This window comes from Amblyomma mixtum, chromosome 9, assembly GCF_055824585.1.
Source record: "Amblyomma mixtum isolate Tamu chromosome 9, ASM5582458v1, whole genome shotgun sequence".
In the NCBI taxonomy this organism is placed as follows: Eukaryota; Metazoa; Arthropoda; class Arachnida; order Ixodida; family Ixodidae; genus Amblyomma; species Amblyomma mixtum.
The window spans coordinates 116,654,045-116,676,771 of NC_143020.1; the positions used below are offsets into that span (position 1 = coordinate 116,654,045).

A 22,727-nucleotide genomic window follows, 5' to 3' on the forward strand; every position below is an offset into this window, starting at 1 on the left:
TAGCGTGTGCACCTGATAGTGTTGTCATTGTTGTCATTGCGCTCTTGATATTAGTCGAGCTAAGCTGTCTGCTTGACAAAGGCCTTTCCTGGTGGTATTCGGTTACCCTTGGGCCCACGTCAGCTGTTGGGACCCTGTACACCTGTTACATATCCTGCCTTGTTATTCAGTTTAATCCTGTACCATACTTTGTATTTTTCACTCCTCTTGGTACCTGCTTGGGTCACTCAAACTGACCGCTGGTCGTCTGTTCTGTGCATCAGATGCTTTGCTCAAGTCCACATCTCTGTGTAAACTTTTTTTGGTATATCATTGATTTACTGCTTTTCATGCTCTAATGCTCTTTATAAATTTGTTAACGCTGATTGCTTTCCTATTTACCGTATTTACTCGCATAATGCTCGCACTCGCGTAATGCTCGCACCCCCCACATTGGCTATCAAAAATTGGGAAAAATTTTTTCCCCGCATAATCATCGCACCCCCAAAATTACTGCCGCGAGCCGTCTGCTTGTCGTAGCGGTCGCCACCTATTGACCGCGGCTACAACTACCGTATTTAGTCGATTCTAAGCACCCCCTTTTTTTCACGATCGCGATCCCAACGCGATGCCCAAGCTGAGAGGGGGTGCTTAGGTTCGAAAAATCTAAACTCAGAGGCATGGGCGATGATCGATGTAGACATGGTGGCCAGAAGTTTCAAAAAAACAGGAATTTCGAATGCCTTGGATGCGACTGAGGACCACCTGGTGTGGGACGACGAAGAAGCATCGGAAGATGAAGAAACCGATGCCGCAGAAGCCAACGATTCCAGTGTCGACACGGACTCTGATCAAGAGCAGAATTGCCTGATAGACGTACGCAACGCGAGTAGTGACGGGAGGTTGCGCGCGGCAAATAAAGTGCTTTAGCAGCTTGAGCTTACGTTCACCTTGTACTTTCATAATGAAGGTAAGTTCCGCTTGAAAGTAATGTTTTCGTTATATTTACAATAGCGGACCTGACAATCTCGATCTCGCACCCATTCATCTTTTCATTTAACACTCCGAAACATTTGCTTGAAAATTTTCCCCGCATAATTATCGCACCCCCAACCTTCGCGTTGATTTTCAGGGAAAAAAAGTGCGAGGATTACGCGAGTAAATACGGTACCTCTTGTTGCCTTTTCCTTGGTTCCTTTCAAGCTTTTTCTTGCGCAGAATGCATTATGTTGCATGAAACACTACACTTGTGTATCCATGTCAAATCTTTTTCGAGTCACTCCTACTGTCCCAGAGACATCTGATTACTTTGAAACCTGTAACTTGCCAGTGCGATAGCTCAGTGGTTATGGTGCTCGGCTGCTGACCCGAAAGACTCGGTTTTGATCCCGGCTGCGGAGGTCGAATTTCGATGGAGGTGAAACTCTAGAGGCCCGTGTACTCTCTGATATCAGGGCACATTAAAGGTGGTCTGAATTTCCGGGGAAGTTAAACCCCCATACTTTCCCCTGCAGTGAAGGAATAAAGTCAAGGACCCAATTTGTACCAACTTAGTTGAGTGGATTCCAAGCTCAGCAACACGTTCTGCTGGGCGAGTTGGTTCATCTTGATAAAGTAAAATCTTTTAGCGCAAAACGATTAAGAAAGGCCGCCGTGGTGGCTCAGTGGTTATGGTGCTCGGCTGCTGACCCGAAAGACGCGGGTTCGATTCCGGCCGCGGCTGTTGAATTTCTTTGGAGGACAAATTCTAGAGGCCCGTGTACTGTGCGATGTCAGTGCACGTTAAAGAACCCCAGGTGGTCGAAATTTCCGGAGCCCTTCACTACGGCGTCCCTCATAGCCTCAGTCGCTTTGGGACGTTAAGGGGGGATGAGGGTCTTGAAAACTTGTTTTTTATTTTTCGACATAACTTGTTGAAACTTAGCACGCAGGTGTATCATAGAATGCCGATTTCAAATATGCATTTAGATTTAAAATATCTCACCTGGAAGAAAATTTATTGCAAAATAACATTAAAATTAGGCAATTTCTTACGGGCCTTTATAGTAATTTATCAGCTAAAGAATGATTTTTTAAGAATAAGTAAACATTTGCAAAGGCTCAAAGCACATGATATATGAGCAATTAGGCAAAGTGTGGGCTAATTACCGCCACGTCACTTTTTCTTTCCAACTTTGTTGTTTATTTATGATCAACAAAATTAGGTTGTAGACATTCTGTTAGCTTTAGGATGTGCTTTGGGCCTTTGCAAATGTCTGCTTGTTCTTTAAAAATGTTTATTTAACTGATTAATCACTCAAAAGGCCCGTAAGAAATGACCTAATTAGTATATTTTATTTTGCCATATATTTCCTTCCAGCTGAGATATTTGAAATCTAAATGCATATTCCAAATCAGCATTCAATGATACACCCTGGTGCTAAGTTTCAGAAAGATATGTTAACGAATAAAAAAAAAGTTTTCAAGACCCTCATCATCCCTGAAACCCCATAAACCAAACCAAACCAAACCGACTACGAAAGGACGGGGACAGAATACAGACACAAAGGAGTGCTCCTTTGTGTCTGTGTTCTGTCCCCGTCCTTTCTTAGTCGTTTTGTGCTAAAAGCTTTTACTTTACCAAGGATTGTAATAAAGGAGTAATTGCTCATTGACATGCACCCAAGCGCAGCCATACGGCTACAAAGGAAAGCTTGACCAACACAGTTCCCACTTCGAGTTATTGATCAATTCGCTCTCTCCCTACCATAAGCTTGCCGTCCTGGTTAGCTCAATTGGTAGAGCGACTGCTCCGGTGAAGCGGTGGTCCCGGGTTTGAACCCCGGACCAGGACGAATTTTTCTTTAACTACGAAGTTTCTGAGAAAGCTGTATAGCTTTCCTTCGTAGCCGTATGGCTGCGCTCGGGTGGATGCCAATGAGTAATTACTCCTTTATTACAAATCTACTCCACCTTGTTGGATTCCCCTAAACATTTGCCCATATACCAAGGATTCCAAGCGTTTTGGCCGATGCTTTGTCGCTTGGACATCAAGCGTATTACAAAGGCTCGGCCAGGATTTGAACCTAGTTTTGGTCTCTTTTGAGTTTGAACTGTTGTGTGTCAACCGTACTTGCACAACCCAGGTGGTTGTGTGGTGTTTGTTGATCGAACTCCCCCCCCCCCCCCCCCCCCCCCATCAGGTGCGACTGGACACCCTGCAGCTGCTCACCGAGCACCCCAAGTCGTGTGAGCCTGTGAAGCCGCTGTGCCTGCAGCTGCTGCACACCTTCCTGCACCTGAACATGAACATGCAGGGGGCACCCTTCAGGCAGCAGATGATCTCCTCCTTCAAAAAGGTGCCACACGCTTTGCTCATCATCATTGTGAAAGCAGGTTCCCTTGGCAACACTGGGCGAGCTCTGCGCGCAGTGATTGGTTGTCGCCTGGCATGCTGATGGTTCGCATATTGTTGCAAGGAGCCTGACTCCGGCTAGGGTGCACTCTAGCCTTGCTTTTGTACCGCAGGCAAGCTTTGTGATAAAGTATAAAGTTGTTTTTATGTGAAGCATACTACTTTAGCTACCACTTCAGCCCTTCACCGTGGTTGTGCGCCTCCAAATCACGTGATACATGACGTCACACCACGTGACACGATGACGTCACGACAGTGGAGAAACGGGGGCCCACCTCGCGCCGTCGCTGTGGTTGTGCGCCTCCAAATCACGTGATACATGACGTCACACCACGTGACACGATGACGTCACGACAGATGAGAGACGGGGCTCCAACTTGTGCCGTCGCTGCGGTTGCACGCCGTGTGAATCACGTGGTATGGTGACGTCACACTCCCGCGCATTTCGAACGCGCGTTCACACTCGGTGTAGGTGAAACGCTCGCTCCACCGGGCAGGCGGACGCGGCTTCCGTGGCAATCCAGGCGCTCACCCAACGCGCGTCTCGCGGTTAGTTGGCGTTCCGCTGTAGCCATGCCGTTGTCTTCCCCCACGACGAAGGCTTCTAGTGGTTGTATTAAAATGACCTAGTATTCAACCAAGGAAAGCCATGTATTACCAAGCCTAGCCATCAATATGCTTCGCATCTGACCAGGGTTAACCAAGTTAAGCCTCAGCCATTTTTTTTCCCTTCCTGGTAAAACTGTGCACTGGCCTAGTACGGCACCACTGTTGCGTAAATGGCAGTTTGGCGGTGGTTGTATGCGACATCTCGACAGAATGACACTCTGCCGGTAATTTTTGTACCGCGGTTCGCTGAATGCTTTTGAAGAATTGAAGCGATCTCATCTCTTGGCAGGTTGGCTAAAGCGCCGATTTCGAGGTGCATGTGGCTCTCATTCAACACGTAGCGCAATCCACTTATAACAGTAATGAGAAAACCGAAACATCGGATTATAACCTATTACTTTCTGTCTTGACCGGCAAAAAGAAAGCTACACCGTCAAAGGTGGGACTCCGAGATATTGCCTTGCGCTTAGTTGGCTTCGTTTTTATCCAGTTCACAAATGCACAAGCAGGCGGAAACCATGTTTGTGTGAGAAAGCGCTGTACGATGGAGGCCCAACGAGCTCTTCTCTCCCCCCTACAGCTATTTCGATGACAGTAGCACTTGGTTGCCAAGTCTGTACGCAAAGTCCCCTCACGGATATCAGCTGGTCTGTTTGCATTTTCAGGTCATTCGCTTCAAAATATTTTGTTTTTATCAAACTTTCAGATATTCTGTTGGTAAACACCTTCCAGGTGGCCAGAATCCTGTTGCGAGTCCTGTAAAATTTGTTGTAGTGAGATTCAACTGTAATCCCAAAATAAATTGGATAAAAGGAAAGGTGGAGGTTGAGGCGCATTGGATGCAGGAACTGCAAAGATCTTGATGGAACCCAAGGGTTCCACAGAACACAGTTTGAGAACCCTGGAACTATGCACATGCTTGGATTTCATCCCAGGTGCCAGGAGCAAGATCCACAGAAAAACTTTCATTGGGTCTTTTTTGTTTGATCATTTTTATGTGCGAGAAAAAAAAAATCCTGAAAAATTCTAAAATTTCGGTCTACTGTCTGCAGAGACTCCAGATTTTACATCTTTTGGCTCTTCAGTTTGTGGATGAGTGCATTTGTTGCTTGCCAGCTCATGTTTGAATCATCTTGCCTGGCTGCTTTTTTGTCTTTGCTGATTCTTGAGTGATTGGCTTGTGCAGGTGTTGAACAGGATCTTCGACAGTAGCGCACTGCTCAACAGGCAGCTACGGAGAGGGGAGATCCCCGCGGAACATGCTGCGCTGATTCCATCTCAACTGGAAGCTCATCAGGTGGGCACTGGTAGAATGGTCCACCATCTCTTCACAGTTTGACCCTTTCGGTCGAGAAACCAATTATTAAAAGGGTCGTCATCATCATCCGCCTGACTGTGTCCACTTCAGGACAATGGCCTCTTCCATATCTCCCCATTTTACCCTGTCCTGTGCAAGCTGCCACCTTATACTCAGCACTGATTACTGAGCACTGACTACTTAGCACTGACTACTTGCACATCGTTGGAAGTTATTGACAGATTCTTCAATGTTCACAATATGCATGCACTTCAGCCATTTCCATACAGTTGTCTCTATCCGAGTCAATTTCAAGTTTTGGGGGTCTCTCGACCAATCATTATTTTTAATGGCCACTTGCCACGATGGCCAGTTTGCCATTTGCCATGTTTTGCAGGTTTTGATGACATCACAGGGTCACGTGACCTCTCTGTACCGTTCGGGGGATTTCAGGACGGAGAAGACTATTTTTTTTTTGTGAGACAGTAACCTAAATGCTGTTGCATTAAAAAAAAAAAAAGAAACTGACCGCTGGGTACTGCATCGGTGTGATGCGAGAGTCAATGACAGCTGTACGTGGTGCTGAATCCACTGTTCGCTGCTCCATGAGTGGTGCCCTCTGTGCGCAGTGGTGTGAACAGTGTGAGCTAGTATTCACATCCGCATTGTTGCGCACTGAATGTGTCACAAATCCACGGTGTGGTCAGCAGTGCCACTCGCCTTTGCTTCTTGTTTCATCTTAGTGTTACACCATCGCTGCAGGACTGGGAATCGTGTTTGTAACATCCATCTCTGTAAAAACCTATGTTATAGTTGCTTGTTCATTTGTTGTCATTTTGGCTCTTAGGGCAGGCTGGTGTAAGAGTTGGGGGTGCCTTAAAATGACGAAGTAGCTTTTATATTGCTTTTTATTTTGCCTCACGTGAACTGAAGTCCAAGTTGACGTCGTAGCCACCATCCAGGTGTTGAAACCAAAACATCATTTTGAACTGTCGTATTTCACCAAACAGGTCACATTTAAGCACCTTTTCCTTAGCCTTGATTGCAGAGTGGTCTGAGGTGATTCGATTCGAGTTCAGTTTTGAACTTTTTCCGTTAGTCTTATTGTTATACCCCTTGGCTTGAGTGTTTGCACATGGCTGATGAAATCATCTGTGGGCTGTGAAGTCACGTGACTCTGCTGCCTCGCTTGGCTGCAGGAGTTTGTGAGCTGGCTGCAGAGCACGTGTGTGGAGCAGCTTTTCCCGGGTGCAAACTTTGGCCGCCGCTTCACAGCGCTCGAGATCCTGGCACTGCTTGTCACCGCTCATGCTTCAAAAGGTTGGTGGTTTAGGACGTTTGCATGCGTGCCGAAAATTTACTCCACAGCTGCTGAGCACGCTTCTTCAGAAGTATGAAAGGGATAGACACAGGTGATGGAAGACGGCAATTCCGAGGGTTTTTACAACATATGAGTTGATGATCGCATCCTATTCCTTGGAGTACCCTGCTTTTGGCACAAGAAACCGTTTTTCAAAACACCAACTAGAATTGTTTGAAAACAACAAAAATATCAACCTGAAAGTAGTATAGTAGTGGTTTTTTATTTTGCACTGAATATAGAAGGTAAAAGAATTCTCCGTTTGATGCAGTGTCAGATGCATTATTAGAAAAACACTCATACGTGCGTTGAGTGGCTGAAATAGTGAATGGAAATGATGAATGCGTTCACAAAATGCCCAAGAAGAGGACCTAATACAAGCCTCCAAATTTGTTCTTCACTTGGGGAGCGGGCAGTAAGATAAGATTGTTTGTGATGTCGCAAACGTAATGTTGCCTGCAAAAATGAGCTGAACGGAGTCCATGGGGACGGCGGACTTTAGAATCAATTAGCGCTAGAATGAGTTGTGCATGCCTGCCAAACTTGGTGGAAATGATCAGGACAGAGAGAGAAAAACCTGTAGTTCGAGTTTGATAAGAATATGCTTATCTTGGAAACCTCCTGCAGTTGCCCTTTGAGCATAAAAAATGTACAATGCTTCACTTGCGTGATCTTTGCATGAATTATGTTGGTGATGATGATTTTCAGTGGGGCATTGCCACCATCATTGTCAGTGTCCGAAATGTGTCTGGCAACTATGTGTTGGCAAGAAGGGCGGTTGAGAACACTCTTTTGTTTGAAATAGTATACTACAAGCACCAGGACTTGATTTGTTATGGTCTCTTATTCAGGGGAAAGTGCCCAGCTGTCCCTGCAGTGGTCGTGGGAGGCAGTGCTGACCGTGATGCAGTGCCTCAAGGACCCCTACGAGGCCAACAAGACATCTGCGCTTCAGATCCTACTCACTATTTTGCCTGGACTGCAGGGGAGACCTCAGGTGTGTCCTCACGCACACATCTCGTTTCCTTCTTGAATTTTTTAGGAATCCAGAGAAATGTTGACCAGAGAAGGCGGTGAGGCATTCTTTTTGTTATATAAAGCAGGCAGCTTTCTATCTTTTGTAAATATTTTAGGTAAATTAGTAAAAAGGCAATGCTTTGTGTAGGACGCTGCTCTTGCCATTTAGCGACTTTTTGACATCTATATTGCCCAAGACAAGGGGTTCTCAGTCTCTTCAGTCTTTTAGGAACCCCAATGGCTTTAGAAAGGGGCTGAGGAACCCAGTGTGCTTTGGTTTTGTCTCTTCATGCCTGACATGCATTCAAAAGAGTGTGCGGATGCCCAGCCCATAAAAAAAGTTGCCAAATTCAGTAGTAATAACTGCCTGTAGAGTTAAACAGCCTGCTATAATCAGTTACACTATGATGATCAATCCCAAAACATAGGGATAAGGTGGCGTTTGAGACATTCATGGATATACCATATTTACTCGTATAATGAACCTACTTTCTTTTTCCAGGAAAGTTGATTATCGATTTGGGGGGGAGGGTTCATTACGCAGGGAGAAAAGTTTCAACCGATTTTTTTGCAAGAGTTGAAATTTAATATCATACGTCCATTCGCCCCGCATGCTAGCTCGCTCGTCCGTCCATCGTCGCTTCGAAAGGTGTTTGCTGTCTGCATCACGGAGCAGTCCGACAGTTTTGTAACAGTTGATGACGTCAGCCAATCATGGCAGATGTGGCAAACATGTTGGACACTCTCCTGAATGTCAGGTACATGTTTTTTAATGCAAGGTTAAAAAAAAAACTTGCGGGACAGTTACAAGCGTGTATTGCAAATGTTCAAGCATTAGTTGTGGTGTGAGAGGGGTTAGGCATTTTCGCTCCCGATCTCGAGCTCACCGAATTACTTGGGGGTCTGAAGGTACTTCCTTCATAGCATTTTATTGTGGAAAATGTTTTATAGTGTTTTGGTAGGAACCCAAGGGTTTGATGGAGACCAGTTTAGGAACCCCTGTTACAGTAGAACCTCGTTAATTCGAAGTCCGTCGGACCGCGAAAAATCATCGAATTAACCGGGTTTTCGAATTATCAAAAATCGACGAAAAATGAGAAATAAACGTATGAAACATGGCTGCATCAACACTGCATTTTTATTTTGCCTGAAAAACGGTCACTTGAAGTAGTCATCGATGCAGGACTGCTTGGCGCGGTAGTTAGAGGTGCGTACATACTTCGACGTTCTCGGCGCTCGGGCGAGAGCCGGTTGTGGTCGGATACGTCAGATCGGCGACGCTACGCCAGGCGCTCCGACGCGACTGCTACTTGTGGCTGCGGGAGGAGGGGGGTCAGTGCGCGCCAAAGCCGCCGGACACGTCCGCGGTCATAGCCGTGCCGCGCGAGCGCGCGCTACGTCGTAGTATAAACGCGCCTGAACACAGAATACGTTTGATCGCGGCACCGAACAATCAAAACACTACGAGCAGCGCCTGCCACGAGCTAGACAAACAACGGAAACGGAGCCAGAAAAATTGTGACCTAGCGGCATCTGGTTGTTGCTTTGTCAACTAAAGCTAGCCTCCGAGACTAATAGTCGACTGTGCAGATCGCTGAGGCACAACAAACCACCGGAAACTGAAAATTGATTTACAGTGCCGCCTGGCTGCCACTCTGGCAACTCAACTATACTGGCCTCAGAGACTGGCAACACATTTTTCTCTTTGCGAATCACGGAGGCCATGGTTTAAACCTACATATTATCCGGAGAGGGGCGCGCTGGCTGTTGAAATTATCCGGCAAATTTTGCATGGAAACTGTTGGGACCGCCGAAAACCTTCGAATAAACCGAGTTCGAATTAACGAGGTTTTACTGTATTACATACACTACTCTATTTTACGATGTGGCAGGATGAGGACTGGATTGAAGAGCTCCTGTTCGCATCTGTGGCACTGACGAAGAGTGCCCGGCCGCCCGATTCGGTCACGGCTGCGTACTTTCTCGACCTCCTCTCAACGCTCAAGCCCACCGCGACAGTTTCGCGAAGGCTGTCCGAGGCGCTTCCGCTTGCCAGTCTGTCCCCGCTGCTTGGCACCGCCAAGAAACTCCGCAAGAGCTGCGACGAAGATGAAAGTGTCTTCTGGACGACATTCCTGGTTTTGTCCGAGCTGGAAAGCCAGTTGAAAGTGGCCAAGAAGAATCTCCTCGAGGCTTCTTCAACTGGGCCGCTCTATGGTGCCTTGATCTCACTGCGTGCTCTCCTCAGGAAGGTCAATTGGAAGTGAGTACTGTTTTTCTAGACTCTGTGAGCTGCCGTGCGTAGTACGTAATTGCTGTGTGTGTAATACATAGTATAACGTCTGTATTATATCCTGAATTGCAGTAAGGTTTGAGCTAATAAGTAATTTTATGCTGCAATGAGAATTGCTGAAGTTGTAAGTTCTGGGGTTTAACATCCCAAAGCTACACATGGGCTGTGAGGGTTGCAGTAATGAAAAGCTCGGGGTTAATTTAGACCACCTGCACTTTTTTAAGGTCGACCGTCATTGCACAGCGTATGGGTGTTTTTGTTTTCCGCCTCCATCAAAATATGGCTGCTGCATCAGGATCGAACCCGTGACCTTGGTATCAACAGCCAAACACCAAAGTTACTGAACCACCACAGCTGATCTGAAGCTAGAATTTCATCAGTATTGTCAGTTTTGCTCATGCAGCAAATTTGATTTATTTTGGTTGGGCTGCCTGTTTTTATTGCAGTATAATATTTGTCTGGTGTCAGAATAAACATAGTGGGCACTGAAGTCCACCATTTGCTGTTTCTTTTTATCGCGCCTCATTAAAATAGCGTCTTTCCTACTTTTTATTGCAGGCAGCTGGCACAGGAAAATGTGCCCTCGTGGAAGGCAGTCCTTTGCCAGTCGATGCAGGTGGCATTTGAAGTGGCCTCCGTCGTTGGACCAGTGGTCAGCAATGCTTCTCCGGAAGGTCAGCTGGATATCGACAACGACCCAGGTAAGATCTTTTGGCCTGTGTAGCTAGGTCATGGAATTGTTGAGCAAAATGGTCCAGTCATCAGCAGTTTCTGTTACAGTGTTCTTTAGAGGATAACTTGGTTGTTGGCTGCAAAGATGGTAACTTATCATTGATAGAATGATGACTGGGATATCCATCTTTGTGGCTGCCTATCTTGGATCTGAAAAAAAAAAAATGCTTACTTTCATATATGGCCCGTGTTTAGTGAGAAGTCGTCGTAGGTGACTTTATATTGATATTGCCACAATCCTGGGCACTCTCGTGGTGCCGTCTTCCGGCCGAACTGCCTTGACCGCTATTCTGGCTAGCCTTAGCCACGGTGGCGGGCAGTGCTTCTTCTTCGTCGTCTCTTCTGTGTGGTCCCCTCGGGAGCTCGCTGCTGCCTGGCGCTGCACAGTAAACGTGTCCTGGCCGTCCCGACTGTCTAGCCGTGACAATATAATCTGTATTTGTGTTTGAATGTGCATTTTTAAATTTTTTTGCTTGGAAGAGGTAGCTGTCATTTTGATAAGTGCAGTTAATGCTGGTACCCAGTTCGCAATTGGTAGCGAGGTGCTGGAAGTAGTAAGAGAATATGTCTACTTAGGGCAGGTATACTGACCGCTGATTCGGATCATGAGGGAAATAACTAGAAGAACAAGAATGGGGTGGAGGGCATATGGCAGGTTCTCTCTGGTCATGGATGGCAGTCTACCAATATTCCTCAAGAGAAAAGTACCGTATTTACTCGCATAATAGGCGCACTTTTTTTCCAGAAAATCCGGCTCAAAGTTCGGGGTGCGCCTATTACGCGGGGTAAAATTTCCGGAAATTTTTCGACTCGCAAAATTGAACTCACCGCGTACACGCACTCGTGTACGGGCCGCACCCCGTTTTCGCGAAGAAAATGTTAAAAAAAAAAAAAGATCCGTGTAAGGGCCGCACCGAAACTTTCCACGACACACGCGGGAATAGCCTTCGGAATGCACACGCCGAGGCCTCCGCGATCGGCTCCGGCTGCGCGCAACGGGCGCTTGATCACGGAGGCCACACACGTGCACAGGAGCTTCCAGACGCCGCCCATGGAGGGCGCCCAAGGCCAAGCTGGTCATCATCATCGTTTTCCTCCGCCGCGAGCTTTCGCTATCTATATCGCCATCAGCCTTTCCAGCTCGTTTTTTTTTTGTTGTTGTTGTTGTTGCTGTCGAGTGCCGGGATTTGCAGTAGCGCGATAGTTATCGTGGTTTATGGCTTTGCCGCGGAGCGTTGCTGTTTTAGCTCGACGGGCAAGCACCTTAACAGCTACACGGCTGGGAGTTTGCTCTCGAACACGGCAAGCGTGCGGCAGGTCGGAAAATACGACGTGGCCGAGAAGTGCGGCAGTTGCGACTGCGGCGTCCCTAAATTTTCGTACGCGACTCCAAGCGCCGAGGTTTTCGTGGGCCTAAGTCTGGAACGTTTCCGGCTGGAGATGAAGCTTTCCAAACAGACGTTTAAAGTGAGCATCCCTGAAAACTGTGTGCGGCTGTTCTACACGATGTCGTTGTACGTGCTGTGGGTCCGCAGCAGCTGCGACGGCAGCAGCACTAGTAGGGACTAGTATAGTCAGTTCAGCAAAAACTTTGTTAAAATAAAGATTGGGAAGCGGGGGGTGGCGAGGCGTCGGCTTGCAATCGTGTAATACAGTATTAATCACAGTGCCAAGTTCGGGGTGCGCCTATTATGCGCGGAAATAAAAAAATCTGATTTTTCGCGCCCTAACTAGGGGTGCGCCTATTATGCGAGTGCGTCTATTACGCGAGTAAATACGGTTTACAACACCTGTATCTTGCTGGTACTCACCTATGGGACAGAAACATGGAAGCTAACAAAGAGGGTTCAGCTTGAGTTAAGGACAACACAGCGAGCTATGGAAAGAAAAATGATAAGAATGAAAAATGAACTAAAGCAAAGTTTTACTGTCACAGTTGGCTCTTTATAATTTGAACTGGGAAGAGTAGTGAAAATTTCTTCATTTTACGCAGTTTGAGTTGACAAGAATCTAGTGTACCGTATTTACTCGCATAATAGGCGCACTTTATTTCCAGAAAATCCGGCTCAAAGTTCGGGGTGCGCCTATTACGCGGGGTAAAATTTCCGGAAATTTTTCGACTCTCAAAATTGAACACACCACGTAAACGCACTCGTATACGGGCCGCACCCCGTTTTCCCGAAGAAAATATTTAAAAAAAAAAAAAGATCCGTGTAAGGTCCGCACCGAAACTTTCCACGACCTACGCGGGAATAGCCTTCGGAATGCACGCGCCGAGGCCTCTGCGATCGGCTCCGGCTGCGCGCAACGGGCGCTTGATCGCGGAGGCCACACACGCGCACAGGAGCTTCCAGACACCACCCACGGAGGGCGCCCGATTTAGAGCTTATCATCATCATCAACGTTTTCCTCCGCCGCGCCGCGAGCTTTCGCTATCCATATCGCCATCAGCATCTCCAGCTCGTTTTTTTTTTTTTTTTTTTTTGTTGCTGTCAAGTGCCGGGATCTGCGGTAGCGTGATAGTTCATCGTGGTTTATGGCTTTGCCGCGGAGCGTTGCTGTTTTAGCTTGACGGCCAAGCACTTAAAACAGCTACACGGCTAGCGTGCGGCAGGTCGGAAAATACGACGTGGCCGAGAAGTGGGGCAGTTGCGACTGCGGCGTCCCTAAATTTTCGTACGCGACTCCAAGCGCCGAGGTTTTCGCGGGCCTAAGTCGGGAACGTTTCCGGCTGGAGATGAAGCTTTCCAAACAGATGCTTAAAGTGAGCATCCCTGAAAACTGTGTGCGGCTGTTCTACGCGATGTCGTTGTACGTGCTGTGGGTCCGCAGCGGCACTAGTGAGGACTAGTAGTCAGTTCAGCAAAAGCTTTGTTAAAATAAAGATTGGGGAGCGGGGGGGTGGCGAGGTGTCGGCTTGCAATCGAGTAAATACAGTACTAATCACAGTGCCAAGTTCGGGGTGCGCCTTTTATGCGCGGAAATAAAAAAAATCTGATTTTTCGTGCCCAAACTAGGGGTGTGCCTATTATGCGAGTGCGCCTATTATGCGAGTAAATACGGTACTTTTATTTTTGGTGACATTCTTTTGGGCATATGTTCGCTGTATGTGTAAAAAAAAAAGACCTAGTTGTTGTTAGTGCAATGCGTCATCCTGTCCAACCTCTCTGTATGTGCCATTTGTTGTACGCACCATGGACTCCAGTTCACGGGAATTCCTTCTTCGTGCTGACTTCGTGGATGCATGTATGCAGGATTGCTGGAGCAGATGCAGGTTGCCCTGCAGAAAGGTCTGGGCCGAAAGTTCGAGCTGGCTTCCGAGGAGGGTGGTGATGCGCCCGCGGTTGATGCGGTGAAGAGCACGGCCGTGGTGGCACAGATGCTGCTGCTGTGCGGGTGGCGTGCGCACCGAGAAGTCTCCCTTTTCTTCGGCGACATCTGCGAGGCATGTCCGCTGGAGGGGGCGGTCACTGATGCGGGCCTCTGCTTGTCTCTGAAGCAGGTGAGCGGAGCACTTCTTCAGCGCAAATGTTGTTAGTCTCGGTCAGTGAAAGTTCGTATTTAACCTGCCATTCTGCATTGTAAAGTAGGTATTGGCACAAAGTTGCCATAATTGTATCTGCTTTAATGCCTGAGGTTTATTATGTTATATTTAATTTGTTTGTTTACTTATCCTTTTCTCAATATTTTGTCCAAAGGGTATTATTTTGAGAGGTATGTTTCCATGCATCCTTCTAATAAGTTGAATCCCCGCAGCACAGCTAATCGGCCCAATATTGGAGATGCGTTGGCATTCCAATATTGAGCCGATTGCCTGTGCTACTTGGGATCATTAAAAAAAAAAGACTACAAGAAATATTACAGTAGAATCTTGATGATACGAATTCCGTGGGACCCTGAAAAATATTTGTATCATCCCGAGTTCATATGGTTCAAAACAAGGCAAGTTGAACATGAGAATGAAACAAAGTTTATTAGGCTCGATTAGTCTTGGTCGAAAAAGTTTACTTGCTGGTAATACTTGTTTGCACCTTCTTGGGTTTGGTTTCCCGATAAGCCCAGCCTGAAAAAGCATAAAACCGTGCCGCAGTTTCGTCGCTCTTGCTGCCGACGCTTTTGGTGCGGTGCAAAACATCGAAGGTGTTGAGAGTTTCTGTCATCGATGGCAGTGGGTCACCCTCTTCTTCATCGCTGTTGGATGACTATTCATTTGTTCCATCAATCAAATCTTCAGTGGTCCTCAACCCACAAGTCGCACTGTTGTCATTCACGGTGGCGAAGTCGTAAGAAGCTTGAATGCCCAGCGTCTCCCAGTTTCAGTGGCCAAATCCTCGTCCAAGTCTTCGCCAATCAGCGGTGTGAATGGTGCCGTCGTAAATTCACATTTGTGAAAACAGAACAGTTCGCAATTGAGTTTGTGATCACACTGTACCAAGGCATGTGGGTTATAGTGCCCATATATGCAGAATTGGTAATTCTCAACTTTATACAGTCCAACCTCGTTATAACGAAGTCGCATTTTGCGCGGAAATTCGTTCGTTATATCCAATATTCGTTATAAAAGTATGCACTCAAATTCCCACAGAAAAGGTCGCTAATAAACCCAGGTAAAGAGTACTTTAAGATGGACAGCACAGGGTTGAAAAAATGCACTATTTTTGAATTTAACGCGTGGTATAAGCATATGAAACCTCGCCTTGCATTTCGTACTGGAAAGCAAGAGGAAAACTCACAAATCGGGCTGCTGGCCAGGTGCAAAAACTAATTTATTTAAAAAACGACGTAATCTTCGTTTGGCGGCACTTCACACTGTTTGACAGGTTATATTTCTCGACGAAATCAACACAGAGCAGCGCTTTCCCGATGTCAGCTTATTTGGCCACAGGTAGGTTCCCGATGTACCCCCTGAACTTCCTGGCCATGTCAGCGGCCTCGGTGCTGCTGAGAGCTCGCACTTCGCCATCTTCACATGCATCGCTGTTTCTAGCATCATTTGCGGAAACCACCTGATCAGCAATTTCTTGGTCGGTCAGTTCGGGCGCCACAGCCAAGTTGTCATCTGCACAGATGAATTCCTCGAACGTAACGTTCGGAACCGCCAGCTGACGCCATGTCGTCTCGCCGAAATTGTCCGCTTGCCTCCCAGTTGCATGCGGAAGCTTTCTGCCTACTTCTCGCAGTTCTCTGCGCCAACGGCTGCTTCTTCGCCAGACAAGACGTGGCAAACAATCCGATGGCGGTCATTAAATCGCTGCAGCCAGCCACTGCTTGCATGAAAGTCATTGTGGCCTCAGAGGGAAGTGAGACTTCTCACCTTCATTTGAAGGACGGCACCAGACACAGGCAGGTTACGTGCTATAACGTCCTTGAACCATGCAAACAAGGCATCTTCAACATCCTGTCTTGCTGTCATTCTTCACAGCGCCTGCAGAGTGGGCGTTTGAAATCTGCCTTGCGCTCAGGACAACCATCTTATCTAGATAGATAAGAGTGCTAGGCGCAACACCGAAGTCCGCGGCAATGACTTTTCCTTGCGCTCGCTGTCAACTGCCCTGAATATCTTTATCTTCGTTTGAAGCGAAACTGTTGTTTGTTAAGATGCGTTCCGCTACGGCGTCTACAGATTGAACTGCAGAGATAGCGCGCGCGGGGCGCGGGTCGGAAATTGCGACGGCGGGGGTGGCCGGAGAGCGGGGGAGCGGAGCGGGCGTCGGTTCGATCACGTGCCAGTCACGTGCTAGGCAGCCGTTGATGCTAGATTCATTCGCTCTCCCTAGATGGCGCCGCGTGCGGAAGCGCGGGTGATTCAAACACATTTTAGGTGCGCGCGCTTCAAAAGATCAAAATTTAGCGTGTTTTGAGATTTTTTCCTTCTTGTTTGCGCATTTTGAGCCCCGTGAATACAAAAACTGCTTCGTTATAACCGATACAGTGTCAAATTTTGAATTTTTCGTTTCGTTATACAGATAGAACTCCCTTAGAAATAAAGCATGTCCAACCAAACTTTTCTTTCACTTCGTTATATCCGATAATTCGTTGTATCCGTGTTCGTTATAACGAGGTTCGACTGTATTCATAGATTGCTAAAACACTAAAAACCGTTTCAGATTTCCTCCAATGCCGCATGCCGTCAGTTTAAGAATGTGAGTTTAGTTGTTCTGTTCTTCAGGGATGGCTCGTTAGCTTTTCCGGGCTGGTTGTGTTACTTATGCGCCACAAAACCTTACGCAACTAGCTTTGACCACAGCGGTGAGTGGGGCTGTACAAATCTCAGCATGTGTGTCCTGTTTGCTCCAGGTGCTGTCCATCGGAGACTTCTTCATGGAACAGATGTCGACCGTGAGGCATCGTGGTGCCTTTGAGCAGGCATACACGGCCTTCCAAAAGCTCTGCCACCTGCTTTGGAGGTGGGCATTTCCATGTAGCACTGTGTGTTGGCGAACGTTATCGCCTTTGCCATGGTCTGAGTAATTTACTATCTTGGACATTTTGGTTTTTAATCCCGAGAACAGGGAGCTGTGTATTACACATTGTAGCTATGTCACTCGGGTCCACTAATCCTGACAATGGTGAGTTGTCATATGCTGCATTTCACATTTTCTTTTTGCTACAGAAGTACATCGTGTCATTCATTCGTGCTTGGCGGTGACTATATTAGTGATGTTTGTTACAGCAGGTGGGAAGTTTGGAGCCGACCTGGATCTTTGGAAGTTCACTGTCAAACTAAAACATTCTTTAGCCGTTCCTTTGAGTTAATATGGAAGGGCACCAAGACTTCTGCAGGGATGAAAATTCGTGCCATTTTGAATAATCTTGGAATTAACGAACATTGTTATTGAACTAAACTACTTCTCAGCTGTTTCCTTTAGTTAGGATGGAGAGGTGTTGGAACTTCTGCTGGAATGAAAATTTGTGTAGGCTTCGTCTACATGCTGTGTGATGTCAGTGCGCGTTAAAGAACTCCAGGTGGCCGGAATTATTCCAGAGCCCTCCACTACGTAGTCCCTCACAGCCTATGCGTTGCTTCGAAATGTTACACCCCACAATGTGATTAATTTTTTTTCTTCTTTGTAACAATAACCATGTGACTCTTCAGGTGATTGCTTGTGATGAGTGGTGGGCTTGTGTGCCTATCCGCACTGTGCCCCTGTGCCTGTGGTGTGCTTAGGTGCAAGCATCCAGAGTTGGTGAACCTTCCTGCCACCTGGCTCAGCGGCATCATGGCAGTCATCAGGGAGAAAGGGGTCTGCGCCACACGCCGAAGTGCCGGCATCCCTTTTATTGTTCAGGTGGGTGAGCAGTGCACGCGGGGAGTGGGGTAGTCGTAATGAAAAGAAAGAATAGCTTTTTTTCACAGCTGATAAAAATTTTCAGAGCTGAGCTTAACAATTTAGTGCGTTATAACTTTCTTTGGTTTGGCCATTTAGCCCTACATTTAGCTGTGGAGTCCAAATTGTCAGCTGTAAGAGAAAGCCTAGCCTTCGAAATTTTACTTGGCCACCCATCACCTCTCTCTCTTCCCTCTCACACTTTCCCTCTTACCTCTCCTAAATGTGGAGAGTGAAATTCGCATATCTCCACTTTTCCACCTGCCATGGTTGGCACGTGGCCGTTAAATTAAATTAACTAAACCGTTAAGTTATATTGAAAATATTTCAAAAAGTAATTAAGGTCTTATGGCTGATGCTGTATATTCTGTGATTGAATGCATTGCTCTGTGGCTAAATCAAAACTACAACAGGTTTTACTGTAAAAAAAAAAAAAATGGGTATGGTGAGACCTCTGGCAGGCTCATGCATTTAGCAGTACATAAATATCATCGTAATCATCATCACCAGCCTGACTACACCCACTGCAGGGCAAAGGCCTCTCCCATGTCTCTCCAATTACAGTCGACGACCGAAAATTCGGACGCCTGATTTTTCGGACATGCTTGATTATTCGGACTTTTTCGCGGCACCGCGACATGGCCCATAGAGCCAATGTGTAAGAGCGCTTGAAATTTCGGACGCACCGCAACTGACCACTCGATTTTTCGGACCTCGTTCGCACTCGCCGCCGGTACCCAAGCCGCCATATAATGTGTACAGTGGAACCTCATTAATTCAGACTGCAGGAGATATCGAAAACTTGATCAAACAAAACGAAACTCAAGCTTAAAGGGAGCCTCTTGCGACGCTGAAATTCTGCGCGAGTCGGCACATTGCGCTCGCGTGTTTTCGAATTCGTACTGTCCTTGAATGTCTTTCGCCGCACGAACTTGAACCGTGGTCTGAGTTCACGGAACTCATCTGTGCCGAGTCTTTAGTCCCGAACACGGAACGCGAACACGATCGCGGAGCGCTTGATCGCGGAGGCTACGCACACGCCGTAGCCTCCGCGATCGAAGCGCGCTTCGGGCGCGCCGCCGGATCTTATCGCGGCCGCGATCTGCTCCGGCGCTGCGCCGTTCGCGGAGGCCACGCGCGCGCACCGGAGCTTCCAAGTGCCGTCTATGGATGGCGCCGTGATCATTATCATCAACATTTTTCTCGGTCGCGATTTTCCGCTGTTCACATCGGTATCGCCAGCTCCAGCCTTTCGTGGCGTGTCAGCATGCGTGTTAGCGCGTTCGCCGTGATAGTGGCTTTCGCGTGCTGCCGCCGAGCTTCACAGTTTTATCGCGATGGGCAAGCACCTTAAGCTACACGGCTGGGAGTTAGCTCTCGAACGCGGTCGGTAAGCGTGCGGCGGGCGGGAAATTCGACGTGGCCGAGAAGTGCGTCCGATGATGGTGCAACCAAAAGAGAAACACAAGCTGCAAAAAACGCGCTGTCCGAGTCAAGCCGTGCGAGTTTCCTGAACTGGAAGAAGAGCTGCTCCTCTATGTGATGGAATTTCAGAACAACGGCTACACGTTGACAGCGGACATGCTGCGCGGCTTCTTTTGGCATGAGCGTGCACCAGAGCGCAGCACCAGCTCAGGAGTCTAAATACTTCGCGAGTGACGATTGAACGTAGAATAAATGTCGCTCATTCCCTGGTTGGTGTGTTTTTACTTAAAAAAAATTTTTTTTTTCGCATATCGCGTGTATGGGCCGCACCCCGAAAATTGATCCTCGAATCTGGAAAAAAAAAGTGCGGCCCTTATACGCGTTTATACGGTATTTCGCGCGGCGAAATATAGTCATGAGGAGATTTAGAATGTGTGCAATACAATTGGCCGCTTTCTCCGGCATAGTGGTAATAAGTTCGTGATTTTTTCGGTGAAATTTGATTTTCCGGACTGCCCGATTTTTCGGTCGTTTTCGCGGCCCCTAGAGAGTCCGAAAAATCGGTCGTCGACTGTAACCCTGTTCTTCGCCAGTTGTGGCCGCCGTATCCCCGCAAAATTCTTAATCTCATCCGCCCGTCTAATTTTCTGCCGCCCCCTGCTATGCTTGCCTTCTCTTGGAATCCACTCCGTTACCCTTAAGGACCAGTGGTTATCTTGCCTTCACATTACATGCCCTGTATAAATATATGAATCATAACTGGCAATGTTGTGCTGCATGGAATTGGAATTTATAAATGAACCAGTGGTGGTCGCTGCAGCTGTATTCACCTTTTGTGAGGCTAAAAAGGGATTGTGGCAATGCCATATACTGCAGCAAAAGCTTAGAATCAAGAATATATTGTAACTTGCAGCCAGCTGTCACAGTTCCTTTCATAGCTTGGCTGTCTCCTAGAGTATAGAAATCTTTCATCTCAATAACGATATCAGGTTTAAGGTCACGGATAGTAGAAAAAGAAATGCCCATCCTGAATGAGCAAAGTAATTCGGAAGGCTTTAGAGTCACCGATGTGAGCTCTTGTTTCAAGCTGTCTCCTGACTTGACAGGCGATCCTGGTGTCTGAACCTGAAGTACGTGCCCTGGCTGCATTCCATCGAGCCATCAGAGAATTGCTTGTCCTGGCAACCTTGGATACGGAAGCATCGATTGAGCCAAAGGTATAACCTCCTTAGAGCCTGCTTCAGCATTGATGCTTTTATTCAGTCTGAAAAATATACATCTCTGGTAGATGCACACATGTATTCTTGAGTGCCCTTGGCTTTTACTGGCATCAGCAATATTGCTGTTTAGTGTATGCTCGATACAGTCAAACTCTGATATATCTAACATGGATATAATGAATTATTGACTATATCAAACTCCTCAAAAATATTTTTAACGAACGCATGTAATTTTTCTTCGTATATCAAACTTGGTTGGATGTCAAAACGGATATATCGAACTCCCGAGCACTAAGTGACACAGGGAGTGATGACAGGCGGCAGGCTTCTCCACACTACGCAAGTGGCTGGTGGTGGTTCGGCAAGTGTTCACGCGCATTTCGTGTCTTTGCTGTAAAAGATCGTTAATTCGTCCCTCGTTAATTCGTCCACTGACTAAATTGCGCTGCTTCTGCTTCTTACGCTTTTGATGAAATTTTATTTTATGAATTTTGTCTATACTGAACTAGGTTATGATTTCTTACCTGTTCGCTGTAATGAGGTTCTACTGTAGCATGCCAAAGAAGAAGCAAATGCTCACATTGAATAAGCCCAGCATGCTTTGTGAGGCCATGGTTTTGATATTAGTTTAAACTAGGTAAGGTGGACAGCTGAAAGGTGGTACCGATAGATCTAATGAAAGCAGTATTTGCATGTCTGCTGCCAAAATATTGATACAGTTTCATTCTTAAGAGAATCAGTGGCATCTTGAAAATGTTCAACCTTTTTTTTTTCACCGTTGTGAGAAATGGGGTGCTCCCCAAAGTGCTTGGGCTTTATTGCTTTGTTTACCAACCTCCTTATTTTCAGGTCCACGCTATGAATGTGCTGCGAGCGTTATTTCGTGAAGCAAGGCTTGGAGATGCAGTGATGCCGTATGTGGCGGATGGAATCCAGGTGGCCATCATTGGATTTAAATCCAAAGTGTGGGCAGTGAGTAACCTTGTTTGCGACATTTCTTACGAGGCTGAAAGGCGCGTTCAGTAGCCTCTCTGTTCATTTCTATTTTTCCTCCCTCGACCTAGTAATAGGCTGTTTAAGCACAGTGCTTGACTTGCGTCGTTCTTTGAGTGAGAAGCCATGGTTGGAATGTGCAGGTGCGAAATTCTGCGACTCTGCTGTTCAGCACGTTGATGACACGCATCTTTGGCGTCAACCGGAGCCGTGAGGAGACCCAGCGGAAGAACTGCCTGACTGGTCACGTCTTCTTCCTTCGCTTCCCGCCGCTCTTCCACTTCCTGCTGCAGGAGTTGTCCAATTCCTGCACCCACTGTCGAAATTAGTGAGTGCTTGTCTCAGCTGAGTCCCCAAGGAACTGCGTGTGTGTCGTATGTGGGTAGCGAACTAAACTGCAAAGCTCTATGTGCGTTTTTGATAAAATTTTGTATTGTTATGAATTTCAGCTACCGTATTTACTCTCATAATAGGCGCACGCCAAACTTGGCACTGTGATCAATACTGTTATTTACACGATTGCAAGCTGACCCCCCCCTTTGAAAAAAACAAGAAACTGAGATGGAAAAAAAAACGCACGCACATTTTGCAGCCCAAGCTTACTTTATCAAAGTTATTGTTGAAGTGACTACTAGTCCTCACTACTGTTGCTGCCGTCGCAACTGCTGCGGACCCACAGCACGTGCAACAACATCGCATGAAAAAGCCGCGCATGCTGAATTCTGCTCACAGTTTTCAGGGATGCTTACTTTACACGTCTGTTTCGAAAGCTTTATCTCCAGCCGGAAGCCCTCCTGACTTTGGCCCACGAAAACCTCGGGGGTAGGAGTCACATAGGAAAAGTTAGGCACGCCGCAGTCGCAACTGCCGCACTTCTCGGCCAATCGAATTTCCGGCCCGCCACACATTGGCCTGTTCGAGAGCGAACTCCCAGCTGTGTAGCTGTGAAGGTGCTTGCCCGTCCGCTAAAATTGCAACGCTCGGCGGCAGCACGAAAGCTACAGCGAACTAACACGGCGAACTAACACGGTGCCACAATCCCATGCCTTTGACAGCCACAAAAAAACTGGAGCTGGTGAT

The 22,727-nt window shown here is 47.1% G+C and overlaps 1 protein-coding gene across 2 annotated transcripts in view; it reads left to right on the forward strand.

Annotated features, from left to right (window-relative positions):
* THADA (Thyroid adenoma-associated protein homolog) overlaps nucleotides 1-22,727 on the forward strand; it is a 64,706-nt gene that overhangs the window by 20,544 nt on the left and 21,435 nt on the right. For both annotated transcript variants that reach the window (XM_089561622.1, XM_089561623.1), the window contains 12 exons: nucleotides 3,162-3,317; nucleotides 5,169-5,279; nucleotides 6,479-6,599; nucleotides 7,491-7,636; nucleotides 9,549-9,919; nucleotides 10,508-10,650; nucleotides 13,936-14,183; nucleotides 16,979-17,088; nucleotides 17,850-17,970; nucleotides 20,541-20,651; nucleotides 21,504-21,626; nucleotides 21,791-21,975. In XM_089561622.1, the coding sequence (XP_089417748.1) occupies nucleotides 3,162-3,317; nucleotides 5,169-5,279; nucleotides 6,479-6,599; nucleotides 7,491-7,636; nucleotides 9,549-9,919; nucleotides 10,508-10,650; nucleotides 13,936-14,183; nucleotides 16,979-17,088; nucleotides 17,850-17,970; nucleotides 20,541-20,651; nucleotides 21,504-21,626; nucleotides 21,791-21,975 (1,946 nt within the window). The remainder of the gene's footprint in view (nucleotides 1-3,161; nucleotides 3,318-5,168; nucleotides 5,280-6,478; nucleotides 6,600-7,490; nucleotides 7,637-9,548; nucleotides 9,920-10,507; nucleotides 10,651-13,935; nucleotides 14,184-16,978; nucleotides 17,089-17,849; nucleotides 17,971-20,540; nucleotides 20,652-21,503; nucleotides 21,627-21,790; nucleotides 21,976-22,727) is intronic.